Source organism: Sorex fumeus, unplaced genomic scaffold (genome assembly GCF_029834395.1).
Source record: "Sorex fumeus unplaced genomic scaffold, SorFum_2.1 ptg000072l, whole genome shotgun sequence".
NCBI lineage: Eukaryota > Metazoa > Chordata > Mammalia > Eulipotyphla > Soricidae > Sorex > Sorex fumeus.
In genome coordinates this window covers 59,166,823-59,186,587 of record NW_026606129.1, presented here as the reverse complement: position 1 = coordinate 59,186,587, position 19,765 = coordinate 59,166,823, and the positions used below count along the sequence as shown (strand labels likewise).

The following is a 19,765-nucleotide window of genomic DNA, read 5'->3' as shown; positions in this document are numbered from 1 at the left end:
ATCAATGGGAAATTATATCACATATACGTATTTCTTTGCATATTATCTTTGAAGAAAAAAATCAGTTTTGTAAATTTAAACATTTGTATATAGCTTTATTTTTTTGCAATGTTATATTAAAGGTAAAGGTAAAGGCCCTCCCGTTGATCGTCGATTTGCTCGAGCGGGCCCAGTAACGTCTCCATTGGAGACTTTGTTGTTACTGTGTCTGGCATATCGAATACTCTCGGTAGCTTGCCGGGCTCTCTGAGAGGGGCGGAGGAATCGAACTCGGGTCGGCCATGTTGGCCGCTTGTAAGGCGAACGCCCTACCCGCTGTGTTATATTATTAGAGTAAAATTATCTTATTTAAGGAAAAATCAGTTTTTTAAATTTAAGCATTTGTACATAGTTTTGGGCTAGAGCGATAGGACAGCAGGTAGGGTGTTTGCCTTGCACGTAACCGACCGGGGTTCGATTCCTCCCCCCCTCTCGGAGTGCCCAGCAAGCTACCAAGAGTATCTTGCCTGCACAGCAAAGCCTAGTAAGCTACCCATGATGTATTCGATATGCCAAATACAATAACAACAAGTCTCACAATTGAGACGTTACTGGGCCCGCTCGAGCAAATCAATGCACAATAGGAGGACAGTGCTACAATGCAACAGTACATAGTTTTGTTCTTTGGCAGTGTTATATCATTAGAGTAGCACTGTAGCACGGAAGAATAGAACTCAGGTCGGCCAGGTCAGCCACATGCAAGGCAAACACCCTACCTGCTATGCTATAAAATAATTTTATTTAAGGAATATGGATTTATATTCACCCATATTATTTAATCCAAATAATAATGGATTAAAGAATAATAGTTAATTTTAAATTCATTAGAATTTTATAATTTGTAGTTAAAAGATGTTAGACTAGTGAATATTATTTTTTAATTTTTTTATTCATTATACTCATGATAGCACAGCAGGTAGGGCATTTGCCTTGCACACGGGCGACCTGGGTTTGATTCCTCTGTCCCTCTCAGAGAGCCGGGCAAGCTACCGGGAGTATCTCACCCACACAGCAGAGCCTAGCAAGCTCTCCATGGTGTATTCGGTATGCCAAAAACAGTAATAACAAGTCTCACAATGGAGACGTTACTGGTGCCTGCTCGAGCAAATCGATGAACGGGAGGACAGTGCTACCGCGCTACACTATACTCTTGGCTCTGCCCACAGGGATCACTCCTGGCAAGGCTTGGAGGACCATATAACATGCCAGAATCAAACCCGGGCCAGCTACATTCAAGACAAGCACCCTACCCACTATACTATTGTTTCGGCCCCACTGTTGAGTATTTGTGTGTGTGTGTGTGTGTGTGTGTGTGTTGACTCTATAGCAGTCTTTTATTTTTATTAGTGAAACACCATGAGGTACAGTTGTAGACTTACAAATTTTTGTGCTTGGGTTTCGATTATACAATGATCAAATACCCATCCCTCCACCAGTGCCCATTTTCCACCACCATGGGTCCCAGTATCCCTCCCACCCCCCATCCCCCCTTCCCACCCTGCCTCTGTGGCAGGGCATTCCCTTTTGTTCTCTCTCTCCTTTTGGGCGTTGTGGTTTGCAAAAGAGGCATTGAGTGGCAATCATATTTTTAAATGAAATTAGATTTATTAAGTTGCAAAACTAGGCAAAAACAAATAATGTTATTAAAATAGAGGGAAAAATAGAGCACAGTGATAATAGAGGTTCTCTTATAAGCTTTTAGTAATACATTGTTGTAATTTAAGTTGTTAATAATTAAGATGGAGCTATGGTACAGTAAGTAGGGCTCTTGCTTGCCTTACACATAGCCAACATGTTTTGATCCCTGGGACCCTATATAGTCTTCCAAGCCCCCCCACCAGGAGTAATCCCAGACCACAGAGCCAGGACCAAGTCTAGGCACCACTACATGTGGCCCAGAAAACAAAGGAAAACATAAAATAATTGACATGGGAGATCCTCATTAGCATGACAAAATGTATTTTTTTCATATGCCTTTGTCATAATCCTGTGCTTTTCTATATATTTTATTCCTTAGGCAACTATACATACTAATATGCCTGATAATTTTAAATTTGTCCTTCTTACTTAAGAAACACACTAAGTAATTATATTTTGTAATAGGCTATAAAATCAAATCTACTATGTAAAATGAATTTTCTTACAAAAGCTATTAAAACTAAATGCCTTTCACACTATTCCAGCATCAAAAAAAAAAGAAAAAAAGAAGCATGTTGCTATTATTATCCCTATTGTGTGTTGTATGCCATTATTTCCAATATGATTTCCAATATGTAAATCCAGTATGAAACTTGAAAAAATTAACCCTATCAGGATTTTATTACTCCCCTAATTTTCTAGATTAAAAATTAACTCTGGTTGACTCTGGATGTGCCTCACATATCAAAGGAGATACTTTTTTGCAAGGCCAGGTAATTTGTCTTCTGTAGCAAATTGGAGATTTGAGAGGAAAATGCTATTTTGAATATAAATTATGTGGATTAACTATATACAGCATTCAAATTAGCTGGGAAGCTCACAAATCTTCTCTCCAAATGACTCTGTGGAGACCTAAAAGGACACATTTACTAAAAACAGGTGCAAGGACCATATTAGTCCTCCTCTTCATTTCCTGGTACTGATGCTTTCAAGTCACTTTTTTTAGCACTCAGTAGTTAAGCTCTCTCTTTTTCTCCTATTAGCGTATATTTCTGCATTATGCTACAATCACTGGCCCCTACATACATACATACTTGACTAATGATTTAAAAATTATTTTCTCACACTCACTAAAAAGAATATTTATACCACATGAGGCTGCTTATATTTCTGTGTAGCCTTTAAAAAGTTTTAAATGACAGTGTATGTGGTGGTGGGAAAGTAGAAGGAAATGTTTTGAATAGATTGCCCTGCATTCTTATTTCTCTTTATTATGAATTTCAACATAACATTCACTCAAAACCTATCAAGCAGATTTTATATTTATTCTCCGTGAGAAATCTTTTTGATCTTTTCACATAATACATGTATTTATTTGTTATTTGGTTTTGTTTTGATGAGGTCTCCAACTGGTGTCCTGGACCCAGGAGCCCCTCCCAGTGACTCTCAACAATCAGGTCAGCAGTACAGTTCTAGGTCCCGAGTATGCAGCTCTGCTCAGACCCTGTGGATTAGGGGGCCACAAGAGCTACATCCAGCAGCACCCAGTGAGCCAGGACTACCAGATCACACCCTTCAGTACTGGGGGGCTTCTTCTAGGGCTACACATAGTGGTGCTATGTATAGGGACCATGCTATGCCCCATATAGGAAGATATGAAATGTTCATCTCTTTTTTTAAGGCAGCATAGTGTTTTCCTTGCTGCTGCATAGTGTTCCATTGTGTATACCACACCATCACAATAAAGCATTTTCTCTTTAGAAGAACATCTTGCAGCTTTTGCTAAAAACCAGACATCTTGATACCTTGCCTGTCTATATTTGGTTAGGGTAAGAGTTATTTTTTTCAAGAAATATTTAAAGTGTTATCAGTTAAAAGAGCATGAAATATATGCTATTTTTCTTGAACAAATCACTGTCACTGTCCTCCCATTGTTCATCGATTTGCTCGAGTGGGCCCAGTAACGTCTCCATCGTGAGGCTTTTTACTGTGTTTGGCATATTGAATACCTCACGGGTAGCTTGCCAGGCTTTGCTATGTGGGCAAGATACTCTTGGTAGCTTGCCGGGCTCTCCAAGAGTGGTGGAGGAATCGAACTCGGGTCGGCCATGTTGGCTGCTTGCAAGGCAAACGCCCTACCCGCTGTGCTATAAGTTTCATAATTTCCAAAAGTATTCAAGTGCGGATGATGTGAAGTGCATACAGACTCTGTTGTTTCTTCTATAATGTGTCTTTGAAGCATCATTGCCACAGATAAAAATGTTTACAAAAATAATTTATCCATGATCTGAGGAGATAATGCAGTGGTTAAAGCCTATGCTTTTCACTTGGTCAACCCTGGTTCAATCCTTAGCACCAGATGTTCCCTCAAGCATCACCAGGAGCAGCCCTGGAGGCTCTGGAACCGCTAAGGATGATCCTAGTGGCTCATCGGTGCTGTTAGCATGGTCCAGCTGGCACTGCAGAGCCTGACCTGAGCAGCATCACATTCTCAAGCTTTTAGATTGACCGTTGAACCCCAGGCCCAGTTGGTCAGGAATAACTGGGAGGGCCCCCAGCCCCCGCAGAGTCCCTGTTAAGAGGATCCCAAAAAAATCTGTCCAGTTCTTGCAATGTGTTTGTTTCAAGCATGCTGTATTTTAGTTACATTTTAGAACAGCCTTCTTCCATTAGTTTATAAGCTAGTTAATGCTTTGTAAGATTGTTGTCAATTACCTTTGCCTGCCCCAGAGAGAACTATATTAGTAGTTTCCTATAAATAATTCAAGTAATGAAAGAATATTTACTTCTTTTGGATGGTTTTTAGTAAAAACTAATAAGGTGACTCTTAAAAGTATTTTTAAGTGGCCTAGCATGTTATCAAGGAAAAAATTATTTTTAATACCAAAGAGATAAGTAAGCCTTGCACATGGCCAATCCCAGTTATATTCCAACACCATATATGGTCCCCTGAACACTGCAGGGGTGACTCCAAAAAGCACTGAGCACCATTGGATGTCACTCTAAAAAAAAAACTTAAAAAATATAAAACAAAATATAAAGATAAAAACATTGTTTCACTTCATTTTGAATAATATCTTTAGCTCTATTTTTCAAAGAAACTGCTTTTTAGTTGACAATAGAATTATTTGCCTGTATCATCTCTATTGACTGATAATACTTTCATCGAAAAAGTTTAGTCAGTTCACACATTTAGTCTCTAAAATACTGGCCAAAAAAAGAATTCTTGTTGACTTGATCTTCATTTCAAATTCAAAACTGCCACTAAAAATGTTTTGGAATATTGCACCCATGTCTGTCACAAAACTTTTAAGAATTTTCAGTAAGTCTTTTTTTCACAATGGACTGAATTAAAAGAATCAACTGAAATATAAATGAGTATGATCATCCACTTTTACAAAAGCTTTAACAGTTCTATCCTGACTCACTCAGCATTAAAGTTTTAATACAAAGAGTCTGGGTCCCATCTGCTCCAACTAGGTGGCCCTCAAGAGTCATTAAAATTATCTTTTTAAAATTACAACTCAGCAAGAGCCGTCCGTTTTGTGCATCAAAAAACTATTGTCCAAATGCCCATCTGTATGTCCTTTTAAGAAACAGTTCAACAGAGGAAGTATTGGGTCCTCGGGGAAATCATTCTCCTCTTCTGCATACATATGCTGTGCTACAGTTAATCAGGCAGATTCTATTGATGTTCCTGGCACTGGGGCATGATTGAATATTTAACAAACAAATGTCTCTGAGTTCAGAAGACAAACAGTTCAAGAGATTGGGGACTTTCAAAAATACATATTAAGTTGAAGCAAAGGCATTTTTTATTTGATCTTCTGAGAAACAGATGAACAGATGATTTAAATGTGAAAATGGCATGACAATTTCTTCTCCACTCTGACAAATTATGTTCAGCTGCTGTACAGGTTTTCAGTGCTAAATAATAAACCAAAGGGGGAAAAGTGGTTGTTTTCAATCAGATCGTAGCAAGCTAGCTTCTTAGACATATAATAAATGCATCTGTTATATTTTATATGCAAATATAAAGTCATCTGAAGACATATTGAGCCCAAATGAGTTACTCATGTGAAATCAATATAAGCATCATCAGTAATAGGAACTTCTTAAATTCTTTTTCACTCACAGCCGCGTTTTGTCTGAGAAATAATACACAGGCAAGGGCTGCCAGTAATAATTCGGATTCATTACATGTTTGATTTTGAATTAATTTTTGATCATTGCACATTCACAAACCTTTTACTGTTACTATATTTTTTACACCCTCCACATTCAGTTTCTCTACATCAGATAGGGTGACAGCCCACAGTTTTAGAAGCTACAAGATCATCTGTCTTGGTAAGGCAATGATTACAAAAGATAGGAATAGGGTTGTACTAGTTAGAAGCTACAAGATCATCTGTCTTGGTAAGGCAGTGATTACTAAAGATAGGAATAGGGTTGTACTAGTGTGCTGTTCCTAATAAATATTGAATAATTGTTTTTTGTTTACTTCCTCACTAAAAGAGGAGCTCAGCCAACTTAAATACTAGCTCCCCCATCTCTCACCCCTAACAGTGCCAAGAATCAGCTTGGAACTTCACATGGAAAGTGAATGCTTGACCACTGAGCACCATCCCTGGCCCCTTAAATCAAAGTATAATCTTCTATATCATCTTGACTTTCTAATTTATTCTGGAATATGAAATAATCCAGAATTAATGACTCTTGACAACCAAAATTAGCATTTTGTGCCCTGTGAAAATTTGCAGTTGTATTTAAAATAGCATGGAAGCATATTACTTGGAAATGCTCTGCAACCAAGAGAATGCTCACCAGGAAACATAATTAAATCTGCCCCTTTCTCAGCCCATCTCCAAACTAGGGTGTATCTTGAAAAAAATAAGTGCTTAATACATGTTCTTGTAAATATTTCTATATATAATCTTTGTTCATGTCAAGCAGAAAGAAATGTGCTACACCTGACTGAACTATCAGAAGTAAGAAATCTATACTCTGACCCACCTATAGATAGACATACTTCTAAGAAAACGGATTGATTTTTTAAATGATGCAGCAATCATCTTATTTTCCATTTATTCTTCAAAATTCTCAGTAGTCACCTGAAACTTTCAAAATGACATTTTCTATCTCATGAAATTATTACTTTTGTAGGATCTTTTATTCCACTTTATGTCTTTAAGATTTTTTGACTCTTGAGGGCTGTGTTCATATTCTTTCTCCCTGTTTATCTAATGTGTTGCCTTGGAAATGCAGTGCAGGAGCTTAATATTTATTGAAAGAATGTTCATTGCAAAATCTCCTGTCTTTTATATGCCCTATGTAAAATGGAATTTCAGGGTAATTCAGGGATTTCAGCCCAAATAATTATAATTACAACTTTTTTTCCCTGCTTAACTAGCCTATTTGGGGAACTAGAGAAATAATACAGTGGTAGGATGCTTGCGTTGTATGTGGCTGACCTGGGTATGATCCCCAGCACCACATATGGCCTCCCAGAAGTGATCCCCGAGATCTATAGCCAGTAGTAAGCCCTGACCATTACCAGGTGTAGCCTAAAAAAACAAAAATAGAAGTAGAGGGTGTCTTTTATTTTGGGGGGGGCAGGGGCTGTAATTTCATAAATACCACTGCCAAATGTATATAATAATTTAGGAAATTAAAATGGAATATTTTTTATAGAAGAAAACATAGCACTGTCTAGCTACTGGAATAATTTTTTAAAACTTATCATTAGGTTCATGATCGTACAGAATTTCAGGGTTTTAGTTTTATATATCTGTGTTTATATACTACTCACCATACTCATTGCCAGTGTTCAAGTCCATCCTAAATCTTAAAGGTCCCTCCCACACCCCTTCTCATTTTCCTTTGGTGACCTTCACAATTCTTGCTGAACATGAATTAGTTGTTTGGTTTTTGGTTTGAGGATCATACTCAGTGGTGCTCAGGGTTGAGCCCTTGAGTTAGTTTTATTGATATTTTGCCAGTTCATTTGCATGAGTGAAACTATCCAACTCTTATTTCAAAACTTGCTGGGTTTTTGCAGAATTTGGGGGTGGGGATGACCAGGTCAAGCTGTGCTCAGGGGTAACCCCTGTGGTTCTCATGGCATTACAGTGTGGGGAACTGAATCTGAGCCACCAGCATGCAAAAGATGTGTTCAGTCCTTTGAGCTGTCGCTCCATCCCTCAGAATGAATTTTTTTTATTGTTTTTTCTTTTAATTATTTTTATTTTTATTTTTTTTATTAGTGAAACACCATGAGGTACAGTTGTAGATTTACAATTTTTGTGCTTGGGGTTTGATTATACAATGATCAGATACCCATACCTCCACCAGTGCCCATTTTCCACCACCATGGATAATATCCCCCCCACTCCCATCCCCCCATCCCCCCTGCCTCTGTGGCAGGGCAATCCCCTGTGTTCTCTCTCTCCTTTTGGGTGTTGTGGTCTGCAAAAGAGGCATTGAGTGGCAAACATGTTCAGTCCGTAGTCTACTTTCGACATGCATCTCCCCTCCCCTCCCCTCCAAACACCCTTTATTTGGTGCTCCCTTCTCTATCTGAACTTCCCTTTCCCCTGGAATACCTGGCTGGCCTCTAAGTTATGGAGTAATCCTCCTGGTGCTGATCTCAGCTATTCTTGGGTATTAATCTCATACTTTGTTACTTTATATCCCCCAGATGAATGCAATCTTTCTATGTCTATCCCTCTCTTTCTGACTCGTTTCGCTTAGCATGATACTTTCCATGTTGTACCACTTGTATGTAAATTTCATGACTTCATCTTTTCTAACGGCTACATAGTACTCCATTGTGTAGATGTACCATAGTTTCTTTAACCAGTCATCTGTTCTTGGGCATTCAGGTTTCTTCCAGGTTCTGGCTATTGTAAAGAGTGCTGCAATGAACAAACAAGTGCAGATATCACTTCGACTATACATTTTTGCCTCTCTGGGATATATTCCCAGGAGTGGTATTGCTGGGTCAAATGGTAGCTCAATTTGTAATTTTTTGAGAATCGTCCATACTGTTTTCCAGAAGGGCTGAACCAGTCGACATTCACACCAACAGTGAAGGAGTGTCCCTTTCTCGCCACATCCGTGCCAGCATCGGTTGCTTTTGTTCTTTTGATGTGGGCCAGTCTCTGGGGTGTGAGATGGTATCTCATTGTGGTTTTGATCTGCATCTCCCTGATGATTAATGATGTAGAGCATTTTCTCATGTGCTTTTTTGCCATTCAGATTTCTTCTTTCAGAAAGTTTCTGTTCATTTCATTACCCCATTCTTGGATGGGGTTGGATGTTTTCTTCTTGTGGAGATTAACCAGTATTTTGTATATCCTTGATCTCAACCCCTTGTCAGATGTGTATTCGGCGAATATCCTTTCCCATTCTGTAGACTATCTTTGTATTTTGGTCACTGTTTCTTTGGAGGTGCAGAAGCTTCTTAGTTTAAGATAGTCCCATTTATCTATCTCTGTTTTCACTTGCTCAGTCAGTGGCGTCGCATCTTTAAAGATACCATTAGCTTCAATGTCATGGAGGGTTTTGCCAACTTTATCTTCAATGTACCTTATGGTTTCTGGTCTGATGTTGAGGTCTTTAATCCATTTTGATCTTACTTTTGTACACGGTGTTAGGCAGAGTTCTGAGCCCATTTTTTTTTGCATGAAGCCGTCCAGTGATGCCAGCACAATTTGTTAAAGAGGTTTTGCTTACTCCACTTCATATTACTTGCACCTTTATCAAAGATTAGATGATCATATGATTGAGGGGAGATGTCAGTGTATTCAACCCTGTTCCATTGATCTGCAGTTCTGCCTTTTTTCCAGTACCATGCTGTTTTTATTATTACTGCTTTGTAGTACAGTTTGAAGTTCGGGAGGTTGATTCCTCCCATTTTCTTTTTCCCAAGAATTGCTTTAGCTATTCGTGGGGGCTTATTGTTCCATATAAATTTCAGGAGTGCCTGCTCCATTTCTTTGAAGAATGTCATGGGTATCCTTATAGGGATTGCCTTGAATTTATACAATGCTTTCGGTAGTATTGCCATTTTAACAATCTTAAGTCTCCCGACCCATGAGCAGGGGACATCATTCCATTTCCTCATGTCCTCTTTTATTTCCTGAAGTAGCATTTTGTAGTTTTCTTTGTACCGGTCCTTTACTTCCTTAGTTAAGCTGATTCCTAGGTACTTGATTTTTCTGGGGCACAATTGTGAACGGGATTGTTTTTTTTTTTCATGTTGCTTTCTTCTCTCTCACTGTTTGCGTATAGGAAAGCCATGGACTTTTGGGTATTGATTTTATAGCCTGCAACTTTACTATATGAGTCTATTGTTTCTAGGAGTTTTTTGGTGGAGGTTATTGGATTCTCTAAGTAGAGTATCATATCATCTGCGAATAGTGAGAGCTTGATTTCTTCCTTTCCTACCTGAATGCCCTTAATATCTTTTTTTTGCCTAATCACTATTGCAAGTACTTCCAGTACTATATTGAACAGCAGTGGAGAGAGTGGGCATCCTTGTCTCGTCCCTGATCTTAGAGGGAAGGCTCTCAGTTTTTCCCTATTGAGGATGATGCTTGCTGTAGGCTTGTGGTAGATGGCTTTAATTATGTTGAGGAAGGTCCCCTCTATACCCATTTTGGCTAGGGTTTTCATCATAAAGGGGTGCTGAATCTTGTCAAATGCTTTCTCTGCATTTATTGATATAATCATATGCTTTTTATCTTTTCTTTTGTTGATATGATGGATTATGTTGATTGAATTCCAAATGTTAAACCATCCTTGCATCCCTGGGATGAATCCTACTAGGTCATGGTGCATGATCTTTTTGATGAGTAGTTGGATTCTATTTGCTAGTAGTTTGTTGAGGATCTTTGCATCTGTGTTCATCAGGGATATCGGCCTGTAATTCTCTTTCTTTGTGGTATCTCTGTCTGCTTTTGGTATCAGTGTGATATTTGCTTCGTAGAAACTGTTAGGAAGTGTTTTTGATATTTCAATTTCGTGGAAAAGCTTAAAGAGCATTGGGAGTAAGTCCTCTTTAAAGATTTGGAAGAATTCACTAGTGAATCCATCCGGGCCAGGACTTTTGTGCTTGGGGAGACTTTTTATTACCAGTTCAATTTCCTTGATGGTGATAGGTCTGTTCAGGTATTCCAGGTCTTCTTGGTTCAGCCTTGGGAGTCTGTAGGAGTCTAGGAATTTATCCATTTCCTCGAGGTTTTGATGTTCCGTGGCATAAAGCTTCTCAAAGTACTCCCTGAGGATCCTTTGAATTTCTGTAGTTTCTGTTGTAATGACCCCCTTTTCATTTCTGATTCGGTTTATTAGGGTTTTCTCTCTCCCTTTCTTTGTGAGTTTTGCTAGAGGCTTATCAATCTTGTTAATATTCTCCAAGAACCAGCTCTTGGTTTCATTGATCTTTCGGAATGTTTTTTGGGTTTCCATCTTGTTAATCTCTGCTCTGAGTTTTATTATTTCCTTTCTCCTGTTCTGCTTCTGCTCCTTTTTTTGGTCCTTCTCCAAGTTCTTAAGCTGTGAGGTTAGGTTACTTATGTGTGCTCGCTCCTCCTTCCTGAGGAATGCTTGTAGAGCTATAAACTTTCCTCTTAACACAACTTTTGCTGTGTCTCATAAGTGTTGGTAACTCGTGTTCACATTTTCATTTGTTTCTAGGAATCTTTTGATTTTCTCTTTGATTTCTTGTCTAATATACTCGTTGTTCAATAGCGCACTGTTTACTTTCCAGGTGTTTGATTTAGTTTTCTGTTTTTGTGTGTGATTTACTTCTAATTCTCTATCTTCTTAATTTTTTGGAGGCATGTTTTGTGGCTCAGCATGTGGTCTATCTTGGAGAATGTTCCATGTACACTTGAGAAGAATATGTATTCAGCTTTTTGTGGATGAAGTGTCCTATATATATCTACTAAGTCCCTTTCTTCCATTGTTTCCCTCAGATGAAGTATGTCCTTGCTAAGCTTGAGTCTGGTTGATCTATCAAGAGGTGACAAAGCAGTTTTGAAGTCTCCCACTAGTATTGTGTTGCTATTGATGTCTTTTTCCAAATCTATGAGTAGTTGTTTTAAGTACTTTGCTGGTCTCTCATTAGGTGCATATACATTTATTATTGAAAGTTCTTCCTGTTGTACAGATCCTTTGATCAATAAGAAATGGCCTTCACTGTCTCTTATGAACTTCTTCACTCTGAAATCGATGTGGTCTGATATTAGGATGGCTACCCCAGCTTTTTGATGGGAGCTGTTTGCCTGTAGGATTGTTTTCCAGCCTTTGACTCTGAGTCTGTGTTTGCTTTGACTATTAAGATGTGTTTCTTGCAGGCAGCAGAATGTTGGGTTCAATTTTCTAATCCATCCTGCCACTCTATGTCTTTTAATTGGTGTGTTTAGCCCATTGACATTGAGAGAGATTATTGTTATGGGATTTTGTCCCATTGTTCTGTTGAAATTTGGTGTATTTGAGGGGCCCGTCTTGCCTTAAAGTAGCCCATTTAGTTGTTCTTGTAACCATGGTTTTGAGTCTATGAAGTTCCTGAGCTGTTGTTTGTCTGTGAAACTGTGTGTTGTTCCTTCTATTATGAATGAGAGTCTCGCTGGGTAAAGTATTTTGGGGGAGGCATTTATTTCATTGAGTTTTTTCACTATGTCCCACCACTGTTTTCGGGCCATGAGGGTTTCATCAGAAAAATCAGCTGTGAATTTTAACAATGCCCCTTTGTAAGAGATTTCTTTCTTCGATCTTGCTGCTTTCAGAATTTTGTCTCTGTCTAAGGTTTTGGTCATTTTGATCAGAATGTGTCTTGGGGTATTTTTATTCGGATTTCTTCTAGCTGGTACCCTTCGGGCCTCCTGAATGTGGTCACAAGTTTTTTTCAGCTCTGGAAACGTTGTAGCAATGATGTCTTTGACAGTTTCTTCTTCATCGAGGTTTTCTTCCTGTACCTCTGGGACTCCAATAATTCTTATGTTACCCCTCTTGGCTTCATCACGATCTTCTCTTGCCATCTGTTCCCGAATTGTGAGTCTCTTTTCCATTTTCTGCTCTTTTCTGGAGAGTCTCTGAACTTCATCTTCGAGCTCACTGATTCTGTTCTCAGCAGCTGTTACTCTGCTGCTGAGGCCTTCCACTGAGTTTTTCAATTCGCCTACGAGATTTTCCAAGTCTGACATTTCCGATTTCATTTTCCTCATTTCTGCCTTCAAATCCTCTTGTCTTCTATTGGCATTGCTTTCCAATGTTTCTTTTAGTTCCCTAAGCATCCTAAGTAGCTCCCTTCTGAATTCCTTGTCAGAGAGGTGTCTAACACTACAGTACTGTTGGTGTCATCTGGGCTACGCATTTCAATAAGAAAGTTTGGTGGGCTTTTGCATTGCTTTACCATTTGTGAGAAGTGTGGTTTAGTCCTTCACGTTCACTGTTACTATTCTGCTTGATATGCAGTGTGAGTTAAGATAGGCTTACGAGTTATTGGCTACTGTGTTTCTAGTGGCTGAGCTAAACTAGAGAAGTTTCCATCTAAGAAGGTAGCTTATGGTTCCTATGACATATGTAGTGGGAAAATATTTCGCGGCCGCGTTAGCGGCCGCGGCTCCGGGAAGAGTCCCTGGCACTGGGTGAGGAGTTGGGAACGTCTCCTGGTTGGAATGAGGAGCCGTTCAGCTTTGTTGCCCAAAGCTGGGCCTCCGTGCCCGTCCCACGCAGATCAGGGGAGAAAACCGGCTTTCTAGGAGATGGATCTAGCTGCGCATGCCCAGAGAGGGTCCCAGGCCCTTGGGGGTGGGCTGTACCTGGTTGGAATTGGAGCCGTTCAGCTTTGTTGCCCAGAGCTGGGCCTCTGTGCCTGTCCCGCGCAGATCAGGGGAGAAAACCCCAGAATGAATTTTTAAATCTATTTCACTTCTACCAGTATTTCTTTAGAACTGTAAGTTGGGAGGTGTTTAATGTATTCTATTATTACCTTTTGTAAACCATGACCTTTTATTTATTTTGTTAAATCTCTATGAAACAAAAATTGCAAGGGTCATTGCTCTAACCCTTAATAGTTTAGAACTTTAGACATTTGTCATGTATCTGACACACTTAAGTTTTCTGCCTGAAGGCAGCGTTCTTCACCTGTTGGAATATCTTCAGGGTCCCCATAATAGTGGTGAAGGAACAACGTAAGGGCAGCCATTAGTAGCTGCCTAGTGCATGCATTTGAGACTTCGGAACACTGCCACAAAGGAGAATTATTCTCCTTCCTATTGCCCCACTTCAGATATAAATTAAGGTTCTAGGTTAATACACTATCTCTGAGTGGTTGTTTTAAATATTTCTATTGGCCATCATTAGGTGCATATATGTTTAGGAATGTGATATGTTGGTGTATTGCTTCCTTGATCATTATGAAAAGGATTTTCCATAGAGCCTTTTTAAATTTGAAGTCTGTGTTGTCTGATACAAGAATGACCGTCCCTGCCTTTTTAAGGGAATTGTTGTAAGATATTTTTCAGTCTTTTGACTTTGAGCTTGTAATTACCCTGACTATTCAGGTGTGTCTCTTGTAGGCAGTGGAAAGTCTAATCCACCCTGCCTTTCTATGTCCCTTGGTAGGTGAGGTTAGGCCATTGTTGTTGAGTGAGATCATTGAGTTGGAGTAATTTATTGCTAGTTGATTAATACACAGTCACCTTCTTTACCTTTACTCTATTTGGGACTCCAAAAACTACTTCCGTATCATTTATAAGGAAGTTTATTTATTAGATAATCAAGCCAGTATACACAACAAAAATTTAGCAGTTAAAATTCTTATTAGTGATAAATGAAACTGTTGTTTTGGGAGGAGTACAAAGAAAACTCTAGGCTCTAGACTGGGTTAGTTAGATTTCATTGAAATTTTTCTTCTCCAATTATTTGGGTACTGGAAGGTTCAACTCTGAGTCATTTCCATATGGGAATTCTGTGAGTAATAGGCCTAGAATGGGGTACCAAAAAGAAATGGTCATCGAAAAAAATCTTTAATACTGTAGTTCTCATCCTTAACTACACAAATCAAGCTGTTTAAGAGAGGTTATAGTCTGAACTTTTATGAGAATACAGCTACCTGCTTAACCCAACCACTTTCCACAAAAGAAAAAATCATAACACAGCAAGATTAGGAATAGAAAGCTCTATACGAGATATTTTCAGGGTGACTAAATACAACATACCCATTCTTCTGCAGAAATTTCAAATTAACCTGGCCTTATCAGCACCTTAATCCAGCCACTTGCATCCCTAATTAATTTAACTGTCTCCTTTCTACTAGATCCAAATTTGAGATACGTCACAAACAGTAGCCATACGAGCATGTGCCCATAGCTTCTGTTCCTGCCATTGTGGTATTCCCCTGCTTACACTCACTCCGTGACTCCTTTTTATACAAATGATAAAGATCCCTGGATGCCAAATATTATTTTCTAATTTACAATTGTTTCCAGTGTGCAGCATGTAGAGTAGTTCCTAGGGCTAGGTGTGATGAGGAAGAAAAAAAGCAGCAAACCAAACACACAGATAAATAACCCCTCTAGTTAAAAAGTTTGATAAATTCCTCTCTTATCATGGACCCAACGTAGAGATTTTCTCATTTTAATACATACTTTAAAGGGTTATTTCACCCTGGAGAGTTATCCATATTGTTGAGTGTCTAGGATGACCAATATTTCAGAAATATATCAAACAGTTCAGTCACTCAAACACTTTGTTTAAAAGTGCCAAAAGTTGTGGCTGGAGCACTAGTAGAGTTGGTAGGGTACTTGTTTTGCACATGCATGACCCTGGTTCAATTCCCAGTACCCCATATAGTTCCCCTGAGTGATCCCTGAATGCAGAGCTAGGTGTAAGCCCTGAACACAAACTGGCATGGCCCCCCAAAAGCAAAAACTTAAAGCCCCCCAAATGCCAAACTTCACTAATTCTAGTTCCATTCATGTCAGGTCAATTACATGCTAAAATTAGAGTTTGGAAAGACAGTACAGTAGTTAAGTTAATTTGCCTGACATACATTGACCGCAGCTCAATGTCTGGTACCGAGTATGTTCCCCAAGCACCTCCAGGAGTCATCCCAGAGCACAGAGCCAGGAGTAAGTCCTAAGGACTGCTGAGTGTGGCCAAAAAAAAAAACAAAAAATAAATAAAATTTTAGAAAAATAAAATAAAAATTCTAATTTGTAAATACCTGGAAATTTGGTTCTATGTAGGAAAAAAAAAGCAAATTCAAGGCTGAAGAAATAGCTTACTGAAACAGACATAAGATAATGTCTTTAAAATGTACTTTGCTTTTATTAAATTTTTGCTCTAAATGTATCATTTTATCATCCATCTGTTTGTTAAGTACATGAGTCAAATTGGAAAAATTATCAACCATGGAAGTTCAAACAATGATCACATTACATTTTTCTTTAAATTTATTTTTTGTAGCAGAAATCTACCAACTGAAACAACACTGAATTTCTCTTTTCCATTATTTGCCTTCATGGCCATTGGTGCTATATTTATAAGTCCTCCCTCATCAGATGTTAAATTCTAAAATTTTGCTTTTTTGCAGGGATAACTCCAAAATGTACACTTGTAAAGTTCTTTTATTTTTATCTCTCTGAATATTTATGTTTATGCTCATTTATGTATTGTGGAAAAATACTTTATATAATTCAAGTTTTCATGTAAGAAAAATATTTCACACATATTCTATTATCTATTGTTTTTGAAGGGTAAGACTGACCTATAATAATAATATAAGGTGAAGTACTTTGAAGTGCCCACTTATTTATAGAATAACTTAAATAAGTTCACTGCCTTACGTTCTGAAGCTTTCTCTTCCCATAGAGTTGGCCTAGCTGAAAAGCCAAATTATACAATGCTCAGATATTTAAGAAAACTGCCTATAAATCCTCTTGTTTTAGACAGTTTTGGGAATGAATATATTTGAGTGACTGTTTCTTAAATGTTCTCTTGTTACTTAGCTGTAAAATATATTCCATATCCATACCAGAGGCAGACATAGCAGAGCATCTCAGCAAATGGTTTATATTTACTTGCATTCCTGTTTTTAGTTACCCATATTTTTATTACAGAGTAAAGTTATGTATTTATGTATACATATATGTGCTTTTGCTTTATTCATAGACTTATGAACTTATAAAGAACTTATACTCACTAACTTATTCACAAGTTTCAGCTCAAAATGTTTTTCCATTTGTTCTCCATTGTAGGGTAACCACAGTGTCCAGGGTTCTCCTGGCCTGACATCTAGTTCTTCAGGGTTAATTCAGTTAACAGTTGAGAGCACGCTGGGGAAAGCTGCAAGGTGGACCAAAAAAGAATATCTAAACAGTGCACGCACAGAAACAGGAGCACCAGGAAACCAGAATTCTTTCATGAAGCAAATAGATAGAAATGGCTTTGAAGCAAATTTGGTGCCTACACCAGGCCTTTCTCCCCCTGGAAAAAGGAGTGAATTCTCTCAGAAAACTGCAGATCCCATTATTAAAGCAAAGGACCTACTGGCCTTTCAAGTGCCGGCTTCAATAAACCAAACCTCCCTGAAGGAAATATCAGGGGAGAACTTGAAACCAATTCCTCGTGTACCTGTAAGTGGCTTCACTGTGGTTTACCCATCTGAGCTCTGTGTCCTGCTATGTTCCATTCTTTGCCACTCTGCGCACAATCCTGGCAATATCTATTTTTTATTATTTAGTTAATCAGTAATGTATTTTTTCCTATTCAGTTGTGGTTTTTCTCAGAAGCAGCAGCTGTTAAAAAGTATATTGCACATCCCAGCGATAATAGAATGCCTCATGTTTTTAATGAGAAAGATAGTTACCATAATAGTTATTTTTTATTTCCCAGTTACTTCTCATAATTTTAGTATCATTGCCAGAAAATTATAAATGAAGATTTTATTTTTGAGCCAAAAGCTTGCCAGTTAAATTGACAGATTTTCAATAACAATCTACATTAGGAGCCATAAAAACATCATTATTCTATTCACTTTCTGGTCTCTTTGCAGCAGCTCCCCAAATAATAAATGATATGAGTGAAGGTTAACAGTAAAGTAGTAGCAGTGAATAAATCCCTAGAGTAGTTCAGTGGCTATAATCATGTCCATCAGATTGATTTTTTTCCATCCACTATTAGTACTTTTCATCCTTCTCTGAGCCCCCACACTCCTAAGAGCTGCACTTAGTACCTAGAAAAAAATAAGACTATGTGGAAGAAATTATATGTATCCCATTTTTCAAACATTAAGGATTTATATTTATTGCTATGGCCTAAGTATTCTATAAGTGTTGCAATGTAAAAATTTTGACCAGTTTTGTTCATAATAATTTAATGCATTAGTTTTTACCTACCCAAGTAATAGACATAGACAATACACTCTTATCAACAAAATAAAAATAGTTTCTATTAAACATTTACCATATGTCAATCACTGTGACAAGACATTTTCCAGAAAGTATTTCACTTAATTTTCACAATAACCTGGAATGGTAGAAATAAACATCATCCCCATTTTCCAGATGGGGAAATTGAGGTTCCAGAGGGACATGTGATTTGTTCAAGAACAAAAGCTAATTCACTGGTAAGTCACAGTTTGAACCTACATGGTCTGACTCTAGAACTGCTTCCCATATAGTCTTATGCCATGCTGCATAAACATGTCCTAACATGTTTTATAACGGTGGCCTCTCCCCAAGAATCATCCAAAGGTGAAACTGAAGACTGTTTCCTTCTGTTATATCTCATGCTTGTGTTCAAGTGTACATATGTATAAGAAAAAAGTAGCAGAGCCAGGAAGGTAAAGGGGCATGACATATTCTTTGAATGCAGCAACCCCAGGTTTGATTCATAGCACCACATGCTCCCTCAAACACCACTAAGTGTGGCCCAAAACCACCTCAAAAAAGAAAGAAAATAGCAAATTATTTACCCTAATTTAGAATGACAGTGGGTGATACAGTTCTTCATATTTTTCTTTTTTGAAAATATTTCTAGCAAATGTCTATAACTTTCTTTCTTTGGCTATACTAGCTATCAAAATACAGTAGCTAATACACTATTAGACTTATTATAGGACACTGCCTCACTTGATTACAGCTACAACTTGGTATCCAATGATAGAACCAAAGCAAGTCTTTGAGAATCTTTCCACCCAGTTTCTCCAGTAATTTCTTTGCCACCAATTTCATTGTGTAAAAATCTGTGAAACAGTATATCCCAAAAAAGTTATTGTTTCTTCAAGTTACTTCGTGAAAATAAAATAGAAACGTTTTGATCTTCCTGTAAAATAAAACTAGAGCATGAGAATATGAATGGGAATGTAAGGCACAAATGGACTTGAAGTACTTGGCCTCTAGTGAAGTCCACTGCCTCCAAAATAGTCCCAGTAATACAAGGAATCCTGAAAATAACTAAAGGGTAGAACAGTGGCACTTTCCCTTCACCCTTTGTCTACATTGAAGGGGCTTTGAGACAAAAACAATTCCTGAAAACCATGTTGGTATTTCAGGAGACCCTTTGTGCCCTTACAAAGCACAAGCCTGAAACACAGTGTTTGCTGAAAGTGTGCCCCTGAGCTACTGCTGTTCCATTTTACAGCTAAGGAGACTGACAAAGCATTCCCCTCAAAGCAATGAAAGGGGAAGACAAAGTGTCTTTGTCTTTTCTCTTTATTGAGGCGATAATCGCTCAAAGGTAGGGTTGTCAACCTGTACAAAAAAGTTTGACATCACTTTCAAAATTCAGACTCATAAAATTTGATTTAAAAAACCCATATGATTGTAATATCTAAAGTCCACGCGTGTGAAAGTGATCATCTTCATTTAACATGGTAGAAATTATGGAGGGCATATACAGACTGCCACGATTCCAAAGTCAGTATATAATGGGAATAGTGTTCCAAAAAAAAAAAAAAAAACCCTTTATAAAGGAACTGTATGGTTACTGTAAAAGAATTCTAGAATTCTGATAACTAGCATTGTTTCCTCTTGATGTTTGCAACTAAGAATATTTTTAAAAATCGCTTTCTTAAAAG

The 19,765-nt window shown here is 38.1% G+C and overlaps 1 protein-coding gene across 3 annotated transcripts in view; it reads left to right on the top strand.

Moving 5' to 3' along the window:
• CFAP20DC (CFAP20 domain containing) overlaps positions 1-19,765 on the top strand; it is a 328,442-nt gene that overhangs the window by 207,834 nt on the left and 100,843 nt on the right. For 2 of the 3 annotated variants that reach the window (XM_056129486.1, XM_056129485.1), the window contains one exon: positions 16,944-17,321. The exons of the other annotated variant lie outside the window; for it this stretch is intronic. In XM_056129486.1, coding sequence (XP_055985461.1) covers positions 16,944-17,321 — 378 coding nt within the window. The remainder of the gene's footprint in view (positions 1-16,943; positions 17,322-19,765) is intronic. 3 annotated transcript variants of the gene reach the window in all.